At 41.0% G+C, this 18694-nt stretch overlaps 1 protein-coding gene across 1 annotated transcript in view; it reads right to left on the bottom strand.

Moving 5' to 3' along the window:
* Positions 1-7199: 7199 nt before the first annotated feature.
* The window catches only part of PTPN5 (protein tyrosine phosphatase non-receptor type 5), a gene marked incomplete at its 3' end in the record, with an annotated part of 64247 nt that continues 52752 nt past the window's right edge, over positions 7200-18694 (bottom strand). Inside the window, exons 11-13 of the mRNA XM_082485693.1 lie at positions 15013-15173; positions 11057-11170; positions 7200-7293 (exon numbers count right to left, since the gene is read on the bottom strand). Of these exons, the coding sequence (XP_082341819.1) occupies positions 7200-7293; positions 11057-11170; positions 15013-15173 (369 nt within the window). The remainder of the gene's footprint in view (positions 7294-11056; positions 11171-15012; positions 15174-18694) is intronic.

The following is an 18694-nucleotide window of genomic DNA, read 5'->3' on the forward strand; positions in this document are numbered from 1 at the left end:
AACATGACAGAAACTCTGTGCTCCCTTCTCTAGAAGTTAGTGTTCTTATTAAGCCAGATGCCTTTACCAAATCAGAAGTGCATGGAAATGGGATCAGTGATGCTGTAAAGTGGATAAGGTATTATTTATTGCTTGTCTAACAAATCTATCAAGGAACCAACCTTCACTTACCTCTTCAATAATCTAATACAGGAACAAGAGCCTAAGGTAGACAGAGAGAAACCTGGTATCCGTGCTGGAAGTCACATTTTCCCCAACAAAAACAGAGCACTGCCAACCCAATCCAATTCCTCCCACCTATTCAAACTGACTCAAAAACCAGGCAGTCCCTCTCCATGTTCATTTCACAGTGCTCATGAATCCTCCCTCATGCTTCTGTTCTTACACTAGCTACTGTGGCACGTTGAGTGGGCACGCGCCCATGCACGCACACTGCTGTGGGGGAGAACCAATGCATTTAACAGAGAATATCTTTCAGTTTGGACCGTTAAGTCTGGCCATGCTGCCAGACACAGGCCTTAAAAAGGGGAAGAGTGACTCTGAATCATCTCTTCATTACCCTGACCTTTGTGAAACTCGAGTGTTTGCTCTCCATATTCCTCAGAGCAGCCTAAAGATCAAGAAGACAACAGTGGATCTAGTGAAATCAATCACATACGGTTTTCCTTCTTTTGAAACAAAAAGAGTCAAAGAAAGGTAAAATTTACAAGAGGTTTCTTTTGTTCTGTTGTGCCATATTAGTTTTGACTTAGTTCCTGACAGTCTTCCTTGTGTCCACTTCAGAGGCAAAAAAACTAAGCATGCAAAGGAGAAAGAGCAAAAGAATCTATGCAGGATTTTTTCCCCCTCAGATTCCTGGAGAGAAGTGTTGGCTTTGCCTTTTCAGAGGAAAGCAGACACCTCGTAGCTGCTACTGGGACTAGGGGAGTTAAGTTCAGACATGCCTTGGACTGCAAGGCAGGAACTGGGGGAGCTAAGTCCCTCCCACTGTAAGAGAAGATCAGGTTCATGATCACCTAAGGAACCTGAAATTACAGAAGTCTATGGGACCTTACAAGATGCATCCCAGAGTCCTGAAGGAATTGGCTGGTGTAGTTGCCAAGTCACTCTCCATGGTATTTGAAAAGTCATGGCTGTCAGGTGAAGTCCCTGGTGACAAGAAAAAGGGAAACATTGCACCTATTTTTAAAAAGGGCAGAAAGGAGGACCCTGGGAACTACCGACCTGTCAGGCTCGCCTCTGTGCCTGGGAAGATCGTGGAACAGATCCTCCTAGAAGCTATGTTAAGGCACATGGAGGACAGGGAGGTGATTCAAGACAGCCAGCATGGCTTCACCAAGGGCAAGTCCTGACTGACCAACCTAGTGGCCTTCTATGATGGAGTGACTACATCAGTGGACAAGGGAAGAGCTACAGATGTCATCTATCCAGAGTTCTGTAAGGACTTTGACACGGTCCCCCACAACATCCCTCTCTCTGAATTGGAGAGATGTGGATTTGATGGGTGGACTATTCAGTGGATGAGAAACTGGTTGGATGGTGGAATCAATGGCTCAATGTCCAGATGGAGATCATTGACAAGTGGTGTCCCTCACAGGGGTCCCTATCGGGACCAGTACTGTTGAATATCTTCATCAATGACATACTGGGATTGAGTGCACCCTCAGCAAGTTTGCGGATGACAACAAGCTGAGTGGTCCCGCTGACACGCCTGAGGGATAGGATGCCATCCAGAGGGACCTGGACAAGCTTGAGAAGTAGACCCATGAGAACCTCATGAGGTTCAACATGGCCAAGTGCAGGGTCCCGTACCTGAGTCAGGGCAACCCTTGGTAACAAGACAGGCTGGGGGATGAAGAGATTAATAGCAGCCCTGAAAAGAAGGACTTGGGGGGTACTGGTGGATGAAAAGCTGGACATGAGCTGGCAATGTGCACTTGCAGCCCAGAAATCCAACCGTATCCTGGGCTGCATCAAAAGAAGCATGGCCAGCAGGTCGAGGGAGGTGATTCTGCCACTCTGCTCTCAAGAGAGAGGACTACTGCATCCAGCTCTGGAGTCCCCAGCATAAGAAGGACATGGACCTGCTTGAGCAGGTCCAGAGGAGGGCCACAAAAACAATCAGAGGGTTGGACCACCTCTCCTATGAGAGAGTTGGGATTATTCAGCCTGGAGAAGGCTCTGGGGAGACCTTATTGCGGCCTTTCAGTAAGTACTTAGAGGGGGCTTATAAGAAAGATGGGGACAGACATTTTAGTAGGGCCTGTAGCGATAGGACAGGGGGCAATGGTTTTAAACTATAAGAGGGTATATTCAGACAAGATATAAGGAAGAAATGTTTCCTGATGAGGGTTGTGAAACACTGGAACAGGTTGCCAAGAGAGGTGGTAGATGCCCCATCCCTGCAAACAGTCAAGGTCAGGTTGGATGGGGCTCTGAGCAACATGCTCTAGTTGAAGATATCCCTGCTCACTGCACGGGGTTGGACTAGATGACCTTTAAAGGTCCCTTGCAACTTAAACTATTCTATGATTCTATGGCAATGAGAAAACTGACTTGGGCAAACACTACCACTTCCCAAAGAAGAAATGCCTTTAGTATGGTGCACAGTACTGCAGACTTCTCTGCCCCCAAAATTTTGAGATGTATTGAGATCAAAAGGTAGGCAGAAGAGCCCTCTTAAGAATGCCTGGCATGACAGGCTCTCTCCAAGGGAAGAGATGATCCCCAGAAAACACTGGCTCTCAACATAATAGATTAAAACTAGTGCAATACAGTGACTTTTTAAACTGTATTTTAAGCCTAAGAAGAAACAGGCAGACAAGAGATAAAGATGCAATAGGGAACACAGAAGTTGAGTAGCATGGCTCAGTGGAGAGAAAGGGCCAGGAATGGCAATACTGGAGTCTTTTGCCAGACTGTTTAAGCTTTATCTTCTTAAATACTCTGAGCCGTATTGCCAGCTCTGGTGCCAACATAGCTTTTAATTCTGAATAAATAATTTTGCCTTTCTCTGCACTCAGCTTTGCTGAATAAACCAGACACTGCTGCCCTGCTGGGGATTACACGGCACACAGGCTTGGTCAGGTTTTCTGCACCAAAGTTAATCATACCCCCTTCTGTGTCTTTCACACCATGCCATGAGAATGTGGCATCTGTTGTATTCAGGTGCTGGAGCCTGATCTGTATCAGTACTCGGAGGAGAGTGGACTCTTCTCTTTCCTTGCATGTAATAGAAGGAATTCACCTCTCTGAATATGTGAATTTCACCTTTAGACATCAGAAATCAATGCTTCTGTTGTCTAAAGCATGCAGTTCTTTGACTGCCTGTCCCTTACACACAAATCTGCAAATGCTGCTTTCATTCACATATTTCTTCTGTGCTTTTGAATGGAGTAATTTTTTTTCTTGCAGGACTCCTGAGCTGCCATACATTATCCTAATTGACAGTCACTCTCACAGACATCAGCAATGATACGTCTACAGACTTGGCAGAAGAAATAAGGTTATTCCCAATGTATCTCAGAAAAAATATTTTGGTTTTTCTCCCTAGAAAATGTATAGAGCATGTTTCATGTCAAAAAGAGGTAGACAGACTTATGACTAACGAATTGTGAATTTACTATTTCCCTTTGTTTAAAATGGTTTCCAGGGAAAGAACACATCCAAAATAATAGTGCAGGTCCACTTCTAAAACCTGCCAACTCACCAATCAACAGACGTACACTTTCTAAGACCACCTGTGTGCAAGCTGCATTGTTCCTCCACTGCCGAGACAGCAGGAAGTGACAGTGATCTCCTCAGTCTCAAGCCCTTCCGCAACTCCAAATTCACAGGTCAAGATTTTCCAAAGTAGCCTAATTGTAGAGGAAGCATCTAGAATTGTTAGCTACTTTTTAAAGTCCCGCAAGTAAATGAGACACTCTACCGTACATGACTGCTAGGTAGTTGGTGTTACAGAATAATTTGACCAAGTCACCTTTATCTTGATCCTTCAGAAAGTCAGACGTGCTTTACTTGGGGATAGCTCTTGCTCTCAAGTGCGATCTTAGTTTTTGGTTTTACATAACCCTGTGTATCTGCTGATCTCAGAGTACCTACAAAAGGACAGAGTATGTCATTAGTCTGTTACCGCAACAAAAACATAAACAGGATAACACTGCTTAAATGTGATGGCCAATGAGCAAATGACCAGCGAACATGCGAGGCACTGAGCTAGGCTTTGCCCTGTTCAAGAAGTGTGAAAAAGCTTATGAAACAGAACACATCACAGTTGGTTCTAAATAAAATAATCTCAAGTTTGTAATATGCTAATGGACATGGAGAGAGGAATTCAGTCCTCTGGGAAACAACTGTGTTTTATGTATTAATGCTTTAGTCTCTGGTACAAAGAGGCCTGGGCAGTGAGCTGGAGAGAGGGGATGAAGTGTGCTAGGAAGTTTCTTTTAATAGAGAAATACTATCCCCCAGTAAAAAGAGAAGTCTAGTAAGACACGTAGCTTAGCTTAGGTCCTATTGTAAACTCAGTTTCAAACCTGATTACAGAAGCAGAAGCCCCACTCATCTCAAGTGCTTCTGCATGGCCAGAGCTCTTTCTGCTAATCCTAAACACTTCTTAAGACTACTTCTGCCATCAGAGAGATCAGAACAGCTGATATAAGGCCCTTCAGACCTCAAATTCTATTAAAAAAAAAAAAAAAAAGAAAGAGAGAAATATGTTAATGATGGTAAGGACAAAGAATAAATATGAGGATTAGTTCCACATCTGTTAGATAAAACAATGCTTTGAGAGGCATTTGAATATTTTCATCTTGACCAAGTAACATGCTCTTGCCCTGTATGCAATGGCAGCAGTGCAGCCCTCATAACCAGACTGTGCAACTAGGCTGACATTTGCTTTTACTAGTGAATTGATGCAAAGCAACCTGATTTTAACAGTGATCAGTCTCTCAGGACTTTCCACGTATGTAGAATGGGAGCGGACAGCAAAGCACTGCCAACTTATACCCGCTGCGGATCCGCGCAAGGACCTCAAAAGTCAGTGTCTTAGAGCCCTTTATACCTTCTTTGCCGTAAAGCAATTCTCGTCTAGAAAGTCTCCTTGTACAGGAGGCAACTTATACATTGAACTTTGCTCATATATGCACACTCCTATCAATCATCAACAAATATTCTTTAGCAGATGCACAGGAAGCTGAGGACAGAACAAGTAATTTTATTCACTGAGTCAGTTTTGACACTGAAGGGCACTGAACAGTTGAAAACATTTATAGGGAGTTCCACTTACAATGTTATTCAGAAAATCAGTGCTGCTTTTGTTCTTTCTAAGGAGTATTTAGATGGAATAGTGTTACCCTTCGAAAGAATCGGTAGCAATGGGGAGAATATAGCTAGCAAGGTTTACATAAAACTAACAGTCATGTTATGCTCAAAAGCTTAAGTTTATTGCTCTATTTAATGACTACCACCAGTATTTTTAAAAGAATGCCAGTTCTTCCTGCTAGCTTCTCACTGAAGGAAATATTTTAAATACAGCAATAAAATCAAGTGGTTTAAAGATAACACATTTTGCCACACATTCATGCAAACCCTGCTGACAGGATTTTTACAGGTTCATGGATACAGAATAAACACAAAGGATGTGTACTGAAATATTGGGAAACTTTCCCCACAGTGATGAAGTTGTAGGCATAACATTTCAGGCCCTACACCCTGCACCTACTGACGTCAATGGCAAAACCTCAGTGGGAACAGGATCAGCCCTTACTGTTCTGAAAGCTGCTTTACCTTCTCCTGATTAGGAAGTGCAGTAAATTCTCAGAATCTTCTGCACTAATAAAAGTGGTTGGTTTTGGTTATTGTTACAAATAAAGAGAAGCAAAAATATTTTTAGTATTACAGCTTCTATTCACAAAACACTCATCTTTCATGTTAAGCATCCTGTGTACTTCCATTTTCCTCTGCTCAATAAAGCACTTAAATGTGTGCTTACCTTTAAGCATTAAACACAAACTACAGTCTTCACAGCCTGACTGATGTTTAAAAAGAAAAGCATGGGCAACAGTCTGTATGACTGAAAAGGAAACACTGCTGCCCAGACTAGTGATTAGAATAGGATAATGATTGTCTAAATTTGGTTTGAGGGCAAATTTATCAAAAAGCAGCCAACAGATTCAGATTGAATATTTTTTTAAAGCTGCCTATAGGATTTGTGTTAATTTTAATGAGCACTGGGCACCTGGTCATCCTCAAAGCTTTGAAACAAGTTTAAATTCATAGAATACAAGTGGTTTTATTATTACATTTTTTAAATAAAGATGAATTCAACTCACAGAATTCCTCACCTGATTCCAAACCTCAAATTTCAGGGGAAATTGTATTTGGATTGTGGTTTGACTATGGAAAAAGAGAAACTTTGCAAAAATAAAACCTCAGATGCCAAAATATTGACAAAGAAAAGGCAAAGCATAAAGAATTTATGTTCAGATTAAGTTCTACTATTCACCTCAAATTCACCTAGTTGTCATGATACTGGGGTACACTGCTGGTAAGAATTGGAGGTAAGAATTTCACTCAAATCATTGCAATATTTTTTTCCCCTTAGTTCTGATAACACTGGTGGGGGGACTGCTTTAGAAAAAATAAACAAGCAAACATGATGTGTGAAACATCATTTCAATGTGAATCTACTTGAATCTTTCAACGCAGAGGCTCAGAAGGTTTACGATATACACAGTATTCGGTAATTTTATATGTAAAAACAATCAGAAAGAGGCAAAAAGTTACTTTCAAGCTTAGTCAACATACAGCACATTTCAGCATGACAATTCAAAACGTTTCACACAGTATTTGGATATATTAGCAATGATTTTTTAAAAATAGCAAACTGAAGACAGTGGATTTTTTCTGATTTTTTTTCTTGCTTTTGTAACAAATGAAGCTACTATTCTTATTTACAGTATAAATAAGCCTTTTTTTGGTGAAGATTATGTCCTGTCACATATGTTTAAGACAAGGCCTACCTCAGCTCTTAAATGTCAATGCAAACAAAAGCATAAAAGCAATATCAAAGTAAAATAATATATCTTTCTTTCCAGCTAAGACAACCAGGTTACCGCGTGTCTCTTATCAGATCTGAAATATATCGGAATGGAGTCAAAAGTTCTCTTGGTTTTAGCTTTTAGGAATATTATGAACACTTATTCTTCTGCTGCTCTAGAAAGCTGTTTTCCGTACAAGCTCATGACATGATGGACAAATTGATACTGTTCACAAGTCTGGATCATTCCTCCCCTGAAAAGGAAAGAAAAAAAGGGGAGGGAAAACAGCAGCCTTGTTACATGCAAATAAGGTATGAGGAAATGGCATAGCTCACATGAAACTGGTGTTACACACAAAAGGTCTATTCCCAAGCTTCCTGAAATGAGTGAAAAGTGCCCATTGATTGCAACCAGCTCATAGTCTGACCTCAAGCTCCATTTTGAAAGTCTCTGCTAACCAAGGAACAGAAGGCAGTCAGAACAGGAATGGCCTTTAGCTTCATTTTTCCTGGGCAGAGGCCCTCATCCAGCAAGGCAACACCATCATGATTTACATTCATTTACTGGAACACCTATACTCCAAGCACCATTTTAAACACCATGAACAGCAACCCCCACGCCAAAACTCTAGACAGATAGATGGGAGCAGGGGGAATAAAGAAGGGAAGTATCTTATCCAAGACTTCACAGTTGCACTAGGGACTGAATTCAGGATTATAGAGGGCCAGGCCAGGCCAGACAACTGATGTAGCACACAACTTCTCCATTCTGGAATGAGGGTTCTTCCCTCCATGCCACCCCACGCTGTGCTTTTGGCAAGTTCACCAGGGAACTAGGGGATGGCCAGCAGGATTTTGGAACAGACAATGGAACTTTAACAAAAGACAACTCAGATTTGTAACTGAATTGACTGCCATGTACACCTTGATCATTAAAAGACTCCCAGCACAGAAATTTGTTTTGGTTCAGCTTTTATTTCAGCTTTTGCTGCTCTCTTTAAAACTGCAAACATGAAAGGAAATGCAAACAGGAGCAGAAACAGTTTGCTTTTCCATGTATCATTAGCCTGTGTATTTCTACAAGTAGCATATTAATCAACACATGAGTACTACAGTGGGAGACAGAAATGAACAGAAAGAACAAGGATAAAGCTGTCCATTTTAAGCAGATTTCACTAACACTTAAAATTCTGCTACAAGTACCTCAACAGCAGTGATATGTCTCTTGACAATCCATTATGAAAATAATTAAACCCCATGGCTCAAATTCACAGAAGGTGTATGCAGAATTGTGCCAGCATTGATGCTGGTGCGCAGATCCCGGGAATCCAGTTCCAAAAGGAGGCTGAAACAACAAGCAGCATTGAGGAACATGGGAACCCGTGGGTGGCCGGCGCCAACCAGACTGTGTCAGTCTGAGGAAGAGCATATGTGGTGCATTCCCTCAGAAACCTCCTTGGGAGGAAATTTTAATGAAAAGTTGCTTCCTCTGAGCCAAACAGATAACAGACTGCTAGCACCCTCCTTGGGGACTGTCCTCTTCTATGGGGTCCAGCTAAACAATTGTGGGTCACACACTAACCATACCAGTAATGGGTAGATGAGTGGGCAAGACAACCTCCTCCTTCAGCCTCTTGCAGTTATTTTGTCAAGCAGCTGTTTGAAATAACAATGAGCAGGGAAGGGCAGGGACCCATGCTTCAACTTCTCATCAATAAGCAAAGGTGGGAAACACACTGTGTTTCTAAAGAAACTATTTCCTAGCTGAGCATCTCCTCCCCATCTGCTCTACTTAAGACAGGCTCACAGTAGGTCTGTTTCTGAGCCCTTCTGTGCTGCCCCCAGCATTGAAATATATTTATGTCAGTTCATGACACAAAAGGAATGTTAGTCATATCTGGCAATTACTCCCCATGCAATTCCATTAACAGTGAGGTTGCACCCTGAAGTTGTAGCAACAGAAGCACTAGGGTGGCCATCAAGTTTCAGACCACAGGAAATTATTTTCCTTTTTATCTGGTTCCCTGCTATGTGGTGGCTTCCCCTCCTTCCCACACACATGCCCACCATGACATGTGCTTGCTGTCCAGGCTCTGGCACAGAATAGAGAAATTATGTCTTCACCCCTATTTGCCACAGAAACCTTTCAAATCTGAGTTGCATTGTGGGAAAAGACAGCAAATGTCTCTCAGCACCATGGGAAGGATGCAGGAATGATGACTTCTGCTCCTTAGTCGTACTAGGTTATTTCAGGACCAACTGTTGGCCACTGGTGCTAAACCCAGTGCATAAGATTTTTCTAAGAGATCTGTAAGGCAATGAAGGGAGAGAAACATTTGTCCCCTTCACCCCATGGCAACCTGAAAGGCGGTTCTCAGGGCTAATATCAACCCCTCTAATGCTGTGAAGCAGTGAGGTGCATTCCTTTATATGTCTGCTCTGGCCTGCATCCAACCCTCTTTCCCTAAGTCCCTGGTGACTCCTTCCCATTCACCCTATTTTCTCTAGCCAGTAACCACCAGACAGGAAGAGGAGGAGACAGAAAGGGTCTTCCTTGGTATAGCTGCTTCAACACTGCCTCATATTCTCATGCTGCTTTTGAAGTCATATAGACCTTTTGTGAGGGTTTAGTGACAATAACAATGGATGGCAGCATGACTTCCAAGAGACCATGAGCTCCATTTTTCACTCCTTGAAGAAACCATGCTCTTTTGTAGCACGGATGGAGATCTGACTGCTTTCTGTCTTGGGTATTTTCTCCTATGACATTTAAATGGCCTTTTCTTATCACATCCCATCCCTGAGAAATACATGGCAGCTACAGAGGTCCCTGCAGGCTTTCTTCTCTCGTTTAAGTGTGATCTCTCTTCTCCAGCCTCTGCAAATGACTGCCAGTTTCCCTCTCCCTGCAAAGCTAATATTTTCAATTGGCCTGTATGAAGCACATTTGTAAGCAGGCGTTTTCAGCCTTCATTTGTATGGCTATTTTCCTGTGTAACATTAGTCACAGAGACAAGGTATTTCAGATCCAGGCAGATATTTCACTGGGCCACAGATAATCAGCACTCACTACTCACATTCTGGTTTTCTTTTTCTCAAGAAGCCTTTCCTTGTCCGGCCTGAAATCCACTGAAATAGCCAAACCTCCAAGTCCCTGCAGGTCCCTGTCTATCAGAGCCACAGCAGGACAGCAAGCATTTCATTTTCTGCCTCCCACTGAGCATAATTTCTCCTCTGAAATAAAGATCAGCGTGGGGTTGAGGTTCTTTTTTTTTCCTCAGAAAAATCTTTGGTATGTTTTTCGTGACATCTCTTCCTCTGACTACATTTATCATTATCATTAGAGAGAGCACTGAGACATATTTTGATGGCACTTGAAACCAGTGGGAGAGGAAAAATAACATCTCTGGTGCAAAATTCAAGTCTGTTTACTTCATAATCAAACTCAAGGTGGTGTGTTAAGAAATGCTTAACTGGAAACCATTGAATTTCCGGAGATTTTCACAGCTCCTTTCATATGTCTGCAAACACTCTGGACTATGCATACTCTCATTCTCCCCACAAGGTCCCAAGCAGCCATGCCCTCCCAACCGTGCTCACAGCTCCAACTATGCAAGATCAGTTTTCTTTACTCCTCCTGGGAGCAAAGTGCTGATCTGCAGCTCTGAACTTAAGTACAGCAGACTTTTGAGCCTTTGTTTCTGTAAGAACATGGGACAAACTCCTATCCCTTGCTGCACTGAGCTGTGCAGCTGCATAGCTGTGCAGATTTTGATGCCAGCTGTGAATCTAGATGAGTTCTAGGGCTGTTCATCGAGGTTTACTGCTCACAAAATAGGCAAAGATTACAAGTGAAAACTGCTTAGAACAGGACAACTTTCTTCCACAAACATTCTCTCTTAGCTTCCATTTGCCTTTATTCCTCCTCTGTTCCCATTTGCAAATTCCCTTAAGTAAAGGGAAAAATTACCATTACTTTTTTTTTTTTTTTTTCTGGAAAGGAAAAAGCTTTCTTACCTGTCTAACCGCAACTGGCAGGCTGTTCGCAATATGTCAACTATGCCCTCGCTCTTCAGCTGTTTACAACAGACACTAGTTGCAATAAAGCAGCCGGTCCTCCCAATGCCTGCACTAAGGGATGGAAAAGCACAGAGAGTCAGTGGAGATGTCAGAATGGCTTTGGAACTTTCTCGCTAAATGTGTGCCATCAAACCAGCAATCAAACCCCATTATCCCTTTCCTCCCTCCAATCTTTACCAGGTGGGTGCTTGTGAATATAAAGCTGTAACTAGAAAAAGATACTAACTTCAATGGGACAACACAATTAAGTGTGAGCCACTCGCAGTAAAGGGATGGACATGGCACATACAGTGCTAAAAATGGACTGTTGGGTACAGTTTGACCCAATATGTCGTTGAACTATTGAAAATAAGCTGTTAAACAGTATTTCTTAGTTAGACTTGCTTTGAAGGCAACTTTTGCTTTGAGATTCTTAATCCTAATAGCTTCTTTGAAAGCTACTTTCATTCACAGGTACAGTAAAAAAAACCCAACAAACCCCTTCCCTAAATAAGCAGAACTAACAGCAATATGGTAAGTGTGATGCTGTTTGCTGATGATATCTGCAATCTAGTAATTCTCTGAATTAGTGCAGGATACAACAAACTCACTAGTAAAGAAATTCTTTTGTCTTCCTGAACACCTTTGTACAATTCAGTCCTTGCTTAATGACCAGAATTGATTTTATTCTCAAAGGCACCGTGCTATCAAAGCTGTGAATTCTTCTTATCACCTAATAAAAAGCTAGCAGCAAATGCTGACAGCCCTTCTTATGTGTTAATTATTTAAGTGAGCATCCTCGGGAATAATTACTTGACACAACTGCAAGAAATCCTGCTTCCATTTAAATTGCACTAAAGTTGTAATACAAAAAGACTGGTAACAAATGTACAAGCAACAATAGTTTGCAGTTAGCTAGTGAAGTCCTAATACTGTTTCTTTGACTGTACAGACTGTTTTTTCATTCTGCTTTTATGCTCGTTAGAGAAACGGCTACACTGGGTTTGTTTTAACTTCTAGTACAGAATGATCAAGGCAACTCAATGGAAGTTTAGGGGATGACCTTACTCACTAAGAACTCATCTCAGTCTTCAAATAATTGTGATGGAGGTACTTACCTGACAACATTTTTATCCCTGAAACTCTTTGTACCTCATGCCCTGACTTCTGTTTTCTTTACTATATCTGGTTTGCTCATCAATGCTTCAAATATTTCAGGGTTTCAGAGGGACTCTTTGCTGCATATGGATCTACATCAATGGTTAAAAAAAAGCCCTTCGTTTTCCAATTTATGCCATAACCAAATAGGCCACAGCACACAGCTCTTGTATACTGTTTTCCATCCATACACCTGTGCGTGTTTCATAAAGGGAGTGAACAACACCCATTTTACATAAAGCAAATAGCAATGAGACAGCACTCATCCCAGGACAAGCTGCAGGTCTCTCAGTGGCTGAGACAAAGTCATAATCCTTCCAAGACTGCTCAAGAGTGGTGCATTAGCTACAGAATCTTAACAGGACTGTTAGCCTGCCTTTAACATAAAGCTGCTTTTAAAAACAGGGCCACAAAAATGGTCAGAGGGTTGGACCACCTCTCCTATGAGGACAGGCTGAGAGAGCTGGGGTTGTTCAGGCTGGAGAAGAGAAGGTTCTGGGGACAACTTACTGTGTCCTTCCCGTATTTAAATGGCGCTTACAAGATAGATGGGGACAGACATTTTAGTAGGGCCTGTAGCAATAGGACAGGGGGCAATGGTTTTAAACTGAAAGAGGGTAGATTCAGACTAGATATAAGGAAGAAATGTTTTACAATGAGGGTGGTGAAACACTGGACCAGGTTGCTGAGAGAAGTGGTAAATGCCCCACCCCTGGAAACATTCAAGGTCAAGTTGGATGGGGTTCTGAGCAACCTGCTCTAGTTGAAGATGTACCTGCTCACTGCAGGGGGTTGGACTAGATGACTTTTAAAGGTCACTTCCAACTCAAACTATTCTATGGTTCTATGATTCTAACAGCTTCATTATTAGGTGTGTATCTATTTTTTCTTAAAGGTGCATTATTTTACATCATTGAAGGCCAAAACCACAGTGATTATATTCTACTGAGGAACTCTCACAAAAGCCAAAGAAGCTACAGTACTAAGCGTAACACAAGCCTTGGTTAACAGCTTGCTGCGTATACCACGCTGAAATAGAGGCAATGTATTAAATTCCCTTTTCAGACAAAATGACTGCAACTGAGAATAAGCTGAAAGGGCTGTGGTCCACAGTTATCACACAAAATACTTCATAATCCTATCACCATGTCTCTTAGTTATTTCACATAAAAATACCCCATTTCCTCCCAGATTATTACTGTGTCATGGGGATGACACAATACAAGAGGACAAAACAAGTATGCAAAGCAAGAGTGACATGGTGACCAAAATCTTTACCTGCAGCAAATACCATAATACTTCAAGGAGCTCTTAGAGAGTCACAGATTTCCAAGGGCAAAGTGAACCTTCTTACAAACCATTTGTTATTTTTCTCTGAACTCTCCCCAATTTGTCAAAATCTGTTTTAAAACACAGGCAGAAAAACTGGACATGTGGCATCATATGAACACTTTACTAGCAATTACTCCATACTAGCTTATAGGTGGATCTTTGATGACAATGGGCTACTCACCACTCATGCCAAGAGTCTCTTTAAAAACATTCCCATTGTATGACAATACCCCATTTATTACGGCTTCTGGATAGCAACCATCTGCCATTTGTGAGAAAATGTTATGCAAAACTAGGTAAAATTCCTTACAAAAATCCCAAAGATCAATTGGCAAAATTATTTTATTGAAATTATGCAAGATTACCCTGTCAAGATTACTGCATTGCTTATCAGGCTTTTCGCTATTTACCTGGAATAATTGTTTTGAGAACTGACTTGTAGTTTTCAAGTACTCACATTTAACCTTTTCTCAACACTGCCAAAACAAGACTTGCTTTTAGACCTCTGGAACTTCTCAAATTTTGCAAGAACTAGAACTCAGCTATACTAAACTTCAATGATTTAGAGCCTGCGGACTGATTTTTTTAAACACTCTTGGGTGAAAATCATCCAGTATAGCTGATTTAATAATGGTTAGTAGTGTTGCTTAACACATTCCCTAGTTAGCAGCACAAAAGAATGTACTTCATCACATCTACAAGTGATAAGTACATCATCTTACTTCTTTCTGAAGACAGAAGAAAAGTATCTATCTTCATCAATTTTTACTTCTCTGTGATTGGTAATTACCATTTTCCACCAGGCTTCAAACCACTGTAAAGATTTTGCTTCTTCCAAATAAGAAGTTTTCATCTTTGCCAGGGGCTTTTCATGGATATTTCAGTTTTACTATTATTTGCATACATTTCCTGTCTGTTGATTAGTACTTGCTCAATCAGCTTTGGCACTGTTTCATTTGTTTTACATATTACACTTAAATTATTGTCTTTGGCATAATGAGGATTTTTTTAAAACCAAAGAAGGAACCTACAAAACGGGGTTTTGAGGCTTAAAGTTGAACATTCTCATTTTTCTGCTTGCATGTGTCTTCCTAGTCAATTTTACTCCCTGTACGATAAGCTTTGGTAACCTGGCCCTTTTAAGATCATTAAAGCCATATATTACAGGTAAGGCAAATAAAATGAGACTGTTCTTACTTGTAACTGAGCCACTACCAGCTTCTGTGTTCAGCTCAGTCTGTATCTGAATGTAACACTTGGTAATAGAAAATTATTGTCATTACAGTTTACAAGTTCCAAGTATATTTCAGAAGCAGTTGGGCAAGATTTCCCCCCATGTCTGACTGATGGCCAATATGACAGTATCTGCACTACGCCACTGTATGCAAAGAAGCCCTTAGAAGTCAGACCCAACATTTATTTACCTGCAGTGAACAATCACTGGGGCATTCTTCTCTTCCGTACTCTGCATTGCCTCTTCCACTTCTAGTACTAGCTGTAACAGGGGTGGGGCTTGATCTGGTGTCTTCTGGTCTGGCCAAGATGTGTACCAATAATGTTTCAGATTTCTGACTTCTTCTCCTTTCTGCAATCCAGTTAAGAAAAACACCACAAAGTTTTAAAAGAACTTCTGGTTGTAAATTGATACTGAAACCTGGCCTTCCCTTTAAGAATGAGATGAGTAAATCAACACTAAGTGGAACCGGAGATGCAAATGGCAAGGCATATAACACAGAAATCTGGATTTCAAATATCACGTCTGCACTTCAGTAAACTGCCTTCAAAAAAGTATGCTGCTCTTTTAGTGCCAAGAGCTATGTGCAAAACACTCCAGGCAGTCTGCTCCCTCTTGACAGATTCATTCAGCAAAGCCAGAGCTGTGCTTGTGACATAATTGCTTTCATAATGTATTTGACAGACAGAGAACCAGGAGCCTTATCTCTGTCTCCGATAGCTAGATAGATAGATAAAGGAGAGAGATAGGAGCTTATTTTTTCTGAATTTTCTGACAGACAGACTCATATCGGTTTCCTGTCAATTCTACATTTCTCTTAGACACGGTGAGAAATTCAGAGACACTACGGAAGGTGGGAATTGTATCTAGCTGCAGTCCAGGGCTTTTTGAGAGACACAAATTCCAATTCTCTCTATGTCTTAGCATGGTTATGAATATAGCAAATCTGCCGTTACCTTTTCTGAGCGCCAAGTAGCACTGTATGCTTCTGATTTTGTGTGTTCAAAGTGACATCCTTCTGCCTGATTTCTAAAGGTGCCAAATAGTAACGTGGAGCTCAGGGAACCTTTCAGCCATTACATAAGCCAGCTGGCATAGGGCTAAGCAAATATCTTCAAAAGGTCCAGGAACAGAAGCATTAGCTTCCACAACTTTCCCTTAAACACATGGCTTGCCGAGTTTAAGAGGGGATGAAAAAAGAGAACAGATTTGTCTCTTTCTAAAGAACCAGGCACAAAAAAATCTGGAAATAGTTTCTGTCATCTATTCTCCTAAGTCCCTATAACTGTCAGTCACTGGATGTTAAAAGTGCTCTGTGGTTGTGCCACTTTCCATCCTTCTCTTTTGTTGACGAAGCTTTTGCATAGCTTCACAGTGAACTAGACTGGGGACATGATCTAGTTAAATCTTTTTTCTTTCTCAAGTTGGATTAATTTTCAGATGGATCGATCAGTTTCCCAATTTGGCTTACCACACAGTCACTAAAACCCTTGTGTGGGCATATGGGAGATGGCACGAGGGTAGGAACAAGACAGCAGGACAAAAGGAGGCTAGGCTTCATTTAGTTGCTGTTCCAGCTTATATTGAGTTTAAAGTGCTCATTGAAGCACAGCCATAGGAACCTTAAGGGTATGTTTAACTCTGTTTGGAAAAAGAGTCTTAGTATCATAGTACAGAGCCTGGCTTTAGGATATTTACCCTGGCGAGAAGATACTCTGGTTAAGAGAGCATAATTAGTTGTCATGAATAGTACTTGAGCTCACTACAGTCACTGCTCTGAAACGTGAACATACACAGTTGCTTTTGAATGTGTGACCATGTGTGAGCAACAGAAATTATCAACACTGGATTCTTAAGTGGGTTGTGAAAAATAATAATAAAAACGTTGTCAATAATACTGAGAAAAAAGTAAAAGATAAAAGTCACCTGAAGAAAAACACGAATCACTGCATAAAGTCACACATTTGACAGAAAGAGAAAATAGCCAAAGTACTAATGATGAACTCTGGATGTCTTTAGTTTTGTCTACGCTGTTACCGGTTTTACACTTCTGCTTACAGAAGCCTGACTTCTGTGGTTCTGTATGCTTCTACTTTGACTTTAACAAAATATTCTCTATTAGTGCTTCCTTGAGACTAAGAAGACTTGTGAACACCTAGGAGGAAGCAAGATTTAATTGATGGTTTGAAGTCTACCATCATGTATGCTGTAGCTGAGATCATGAATCAGTGGCTAGACACTGGCAGGTTCCTTTGAGAAAGGAAAACAAGCCTTGCCCTATTGCCTGAGCATTTTCTAAATTCCTAAAGCTTGCCAAATCCAATCCCCTAGTCTCGGAAAAGTATGAAAGTCCACCCTGTAACACATGCCATAATCATATATTGCTGGTGATGGTATCATATATTTCTGACCAGTCCTGTTTAAGGCAAAACAAACAGAAGTCAAGTTTTCCCTTCACTTCTCTAGTTTTCACTACCAAGCCATTTAACATACGTACGGTCTGGAGCTGTTAGTCCACTATTGCTATGAAATGACAAACATACAGATCCAGGCAATGGTAACCTAACAAAAGGAAACTATATTTCAGCTCTAGAACTAAGCAGTTCGCCTCCTGACGTTTGGGGGTGGGAGAAAAGAGACACTGCCTCAATAGTCCTGAAAACAAAAGCACTACTTAACTGAAAAACAAACTAGGATGACCTTAAAGAAAATAATCAAATCATTTGAGTAGGGAAGGAAATACATCCTTGGGGATGTGTATATGCAATAAAGGCTTTCGTATTTGTCTTTCTTCACTACAACCGGGAAAAAGTGTGATATCTATACTTCTTTCCTTATGACTTTGCTATACTCTGCTACTAGCCATTCTTTTTTTCTTTCTGTTAGTGCCTGAACATACTGGATATGCCAGCCCTGACAAATAATCTGGCTTTCAGTTTGCTGGTTGTTTCTCTTTTCCCCTGTGGGATCCCCAGTTATATATACTGAAAAGATATATTTATATCTGACTCTAAATTCTGAAGCTTCTTCTCTAACATGGAGAGCTTCACCTGAGGAAGAACTGATCAGGGACAAGAGAATTTGCGAAAACACTGAAAGGTTGCTGTTGGAAGAAAACATTTCTGCAGGGATGAGTATTCGCTTGACAGATACTTGTGAGATGGAAGCACGGCTTATTACATTTGAATTATTGTATATAAGCTCTTCAGGACTGCTTCTTTGTTTTGTGCAACACCTCTTAAAGTCTGATTGTTTTTTGGCTATGCTACTGCAATATCAACATTAAATGCCACTCCCTTGCAATTCCCATCTGAAAATGGAACTTCCTAAGAAGAATTTGAATGATCCTTCCCCAGGGAGAGAATCACATTTCCTTCCAGAAATATAGTGGGAAAGTGTTGTTTTGGGTTTTTTGGGGCACGGAGGGGCATGGGGAAGAACATTCCAACCTAAATCTCTAAAGCTAATGTCAAGATGAAAAAAGATTTGCAATACTCACTAATATTAAAACGGTGTATTTTAACAATTTAAAACAATTACAAAAAATTCTGGCAGATAGTGTAGTTTTTTATTGAGGAAATTTTGTTTTGTCACCATAACCAAAAAGCAACCAATTCTGCTAGATATCAGCATTGCATCAGAATTAATCTATGTATTATTCTTGCTGCTGCACTGTAGTATTTTGGATAAATTGTATTTAAGACCTCTGAAGTCTGCAACATACTTGTAAATATTCTTTACTTCCCACTCGCCAGGGAGCGTGATTTTCTCCTTGCTGCCTTTGCCAAAAGTATGAGTGACAGACTTTCCACACTCTCAATGCAGACATGGGATTTCATATGCTGGCTTTCTGCCTATTAGCATATGGCTAA

This window comes from Vanellus vanellus, assembly GCF_965231255.1.
Source record: "Vanellus vanellus genome assembly, chromosome: 6".
Lineage (NCBI taxonomy): Eukaryota > Metazoa > Chordata > Aves > Charadriiformes > Charadriidae > Vanellus > Vanellus vanellus.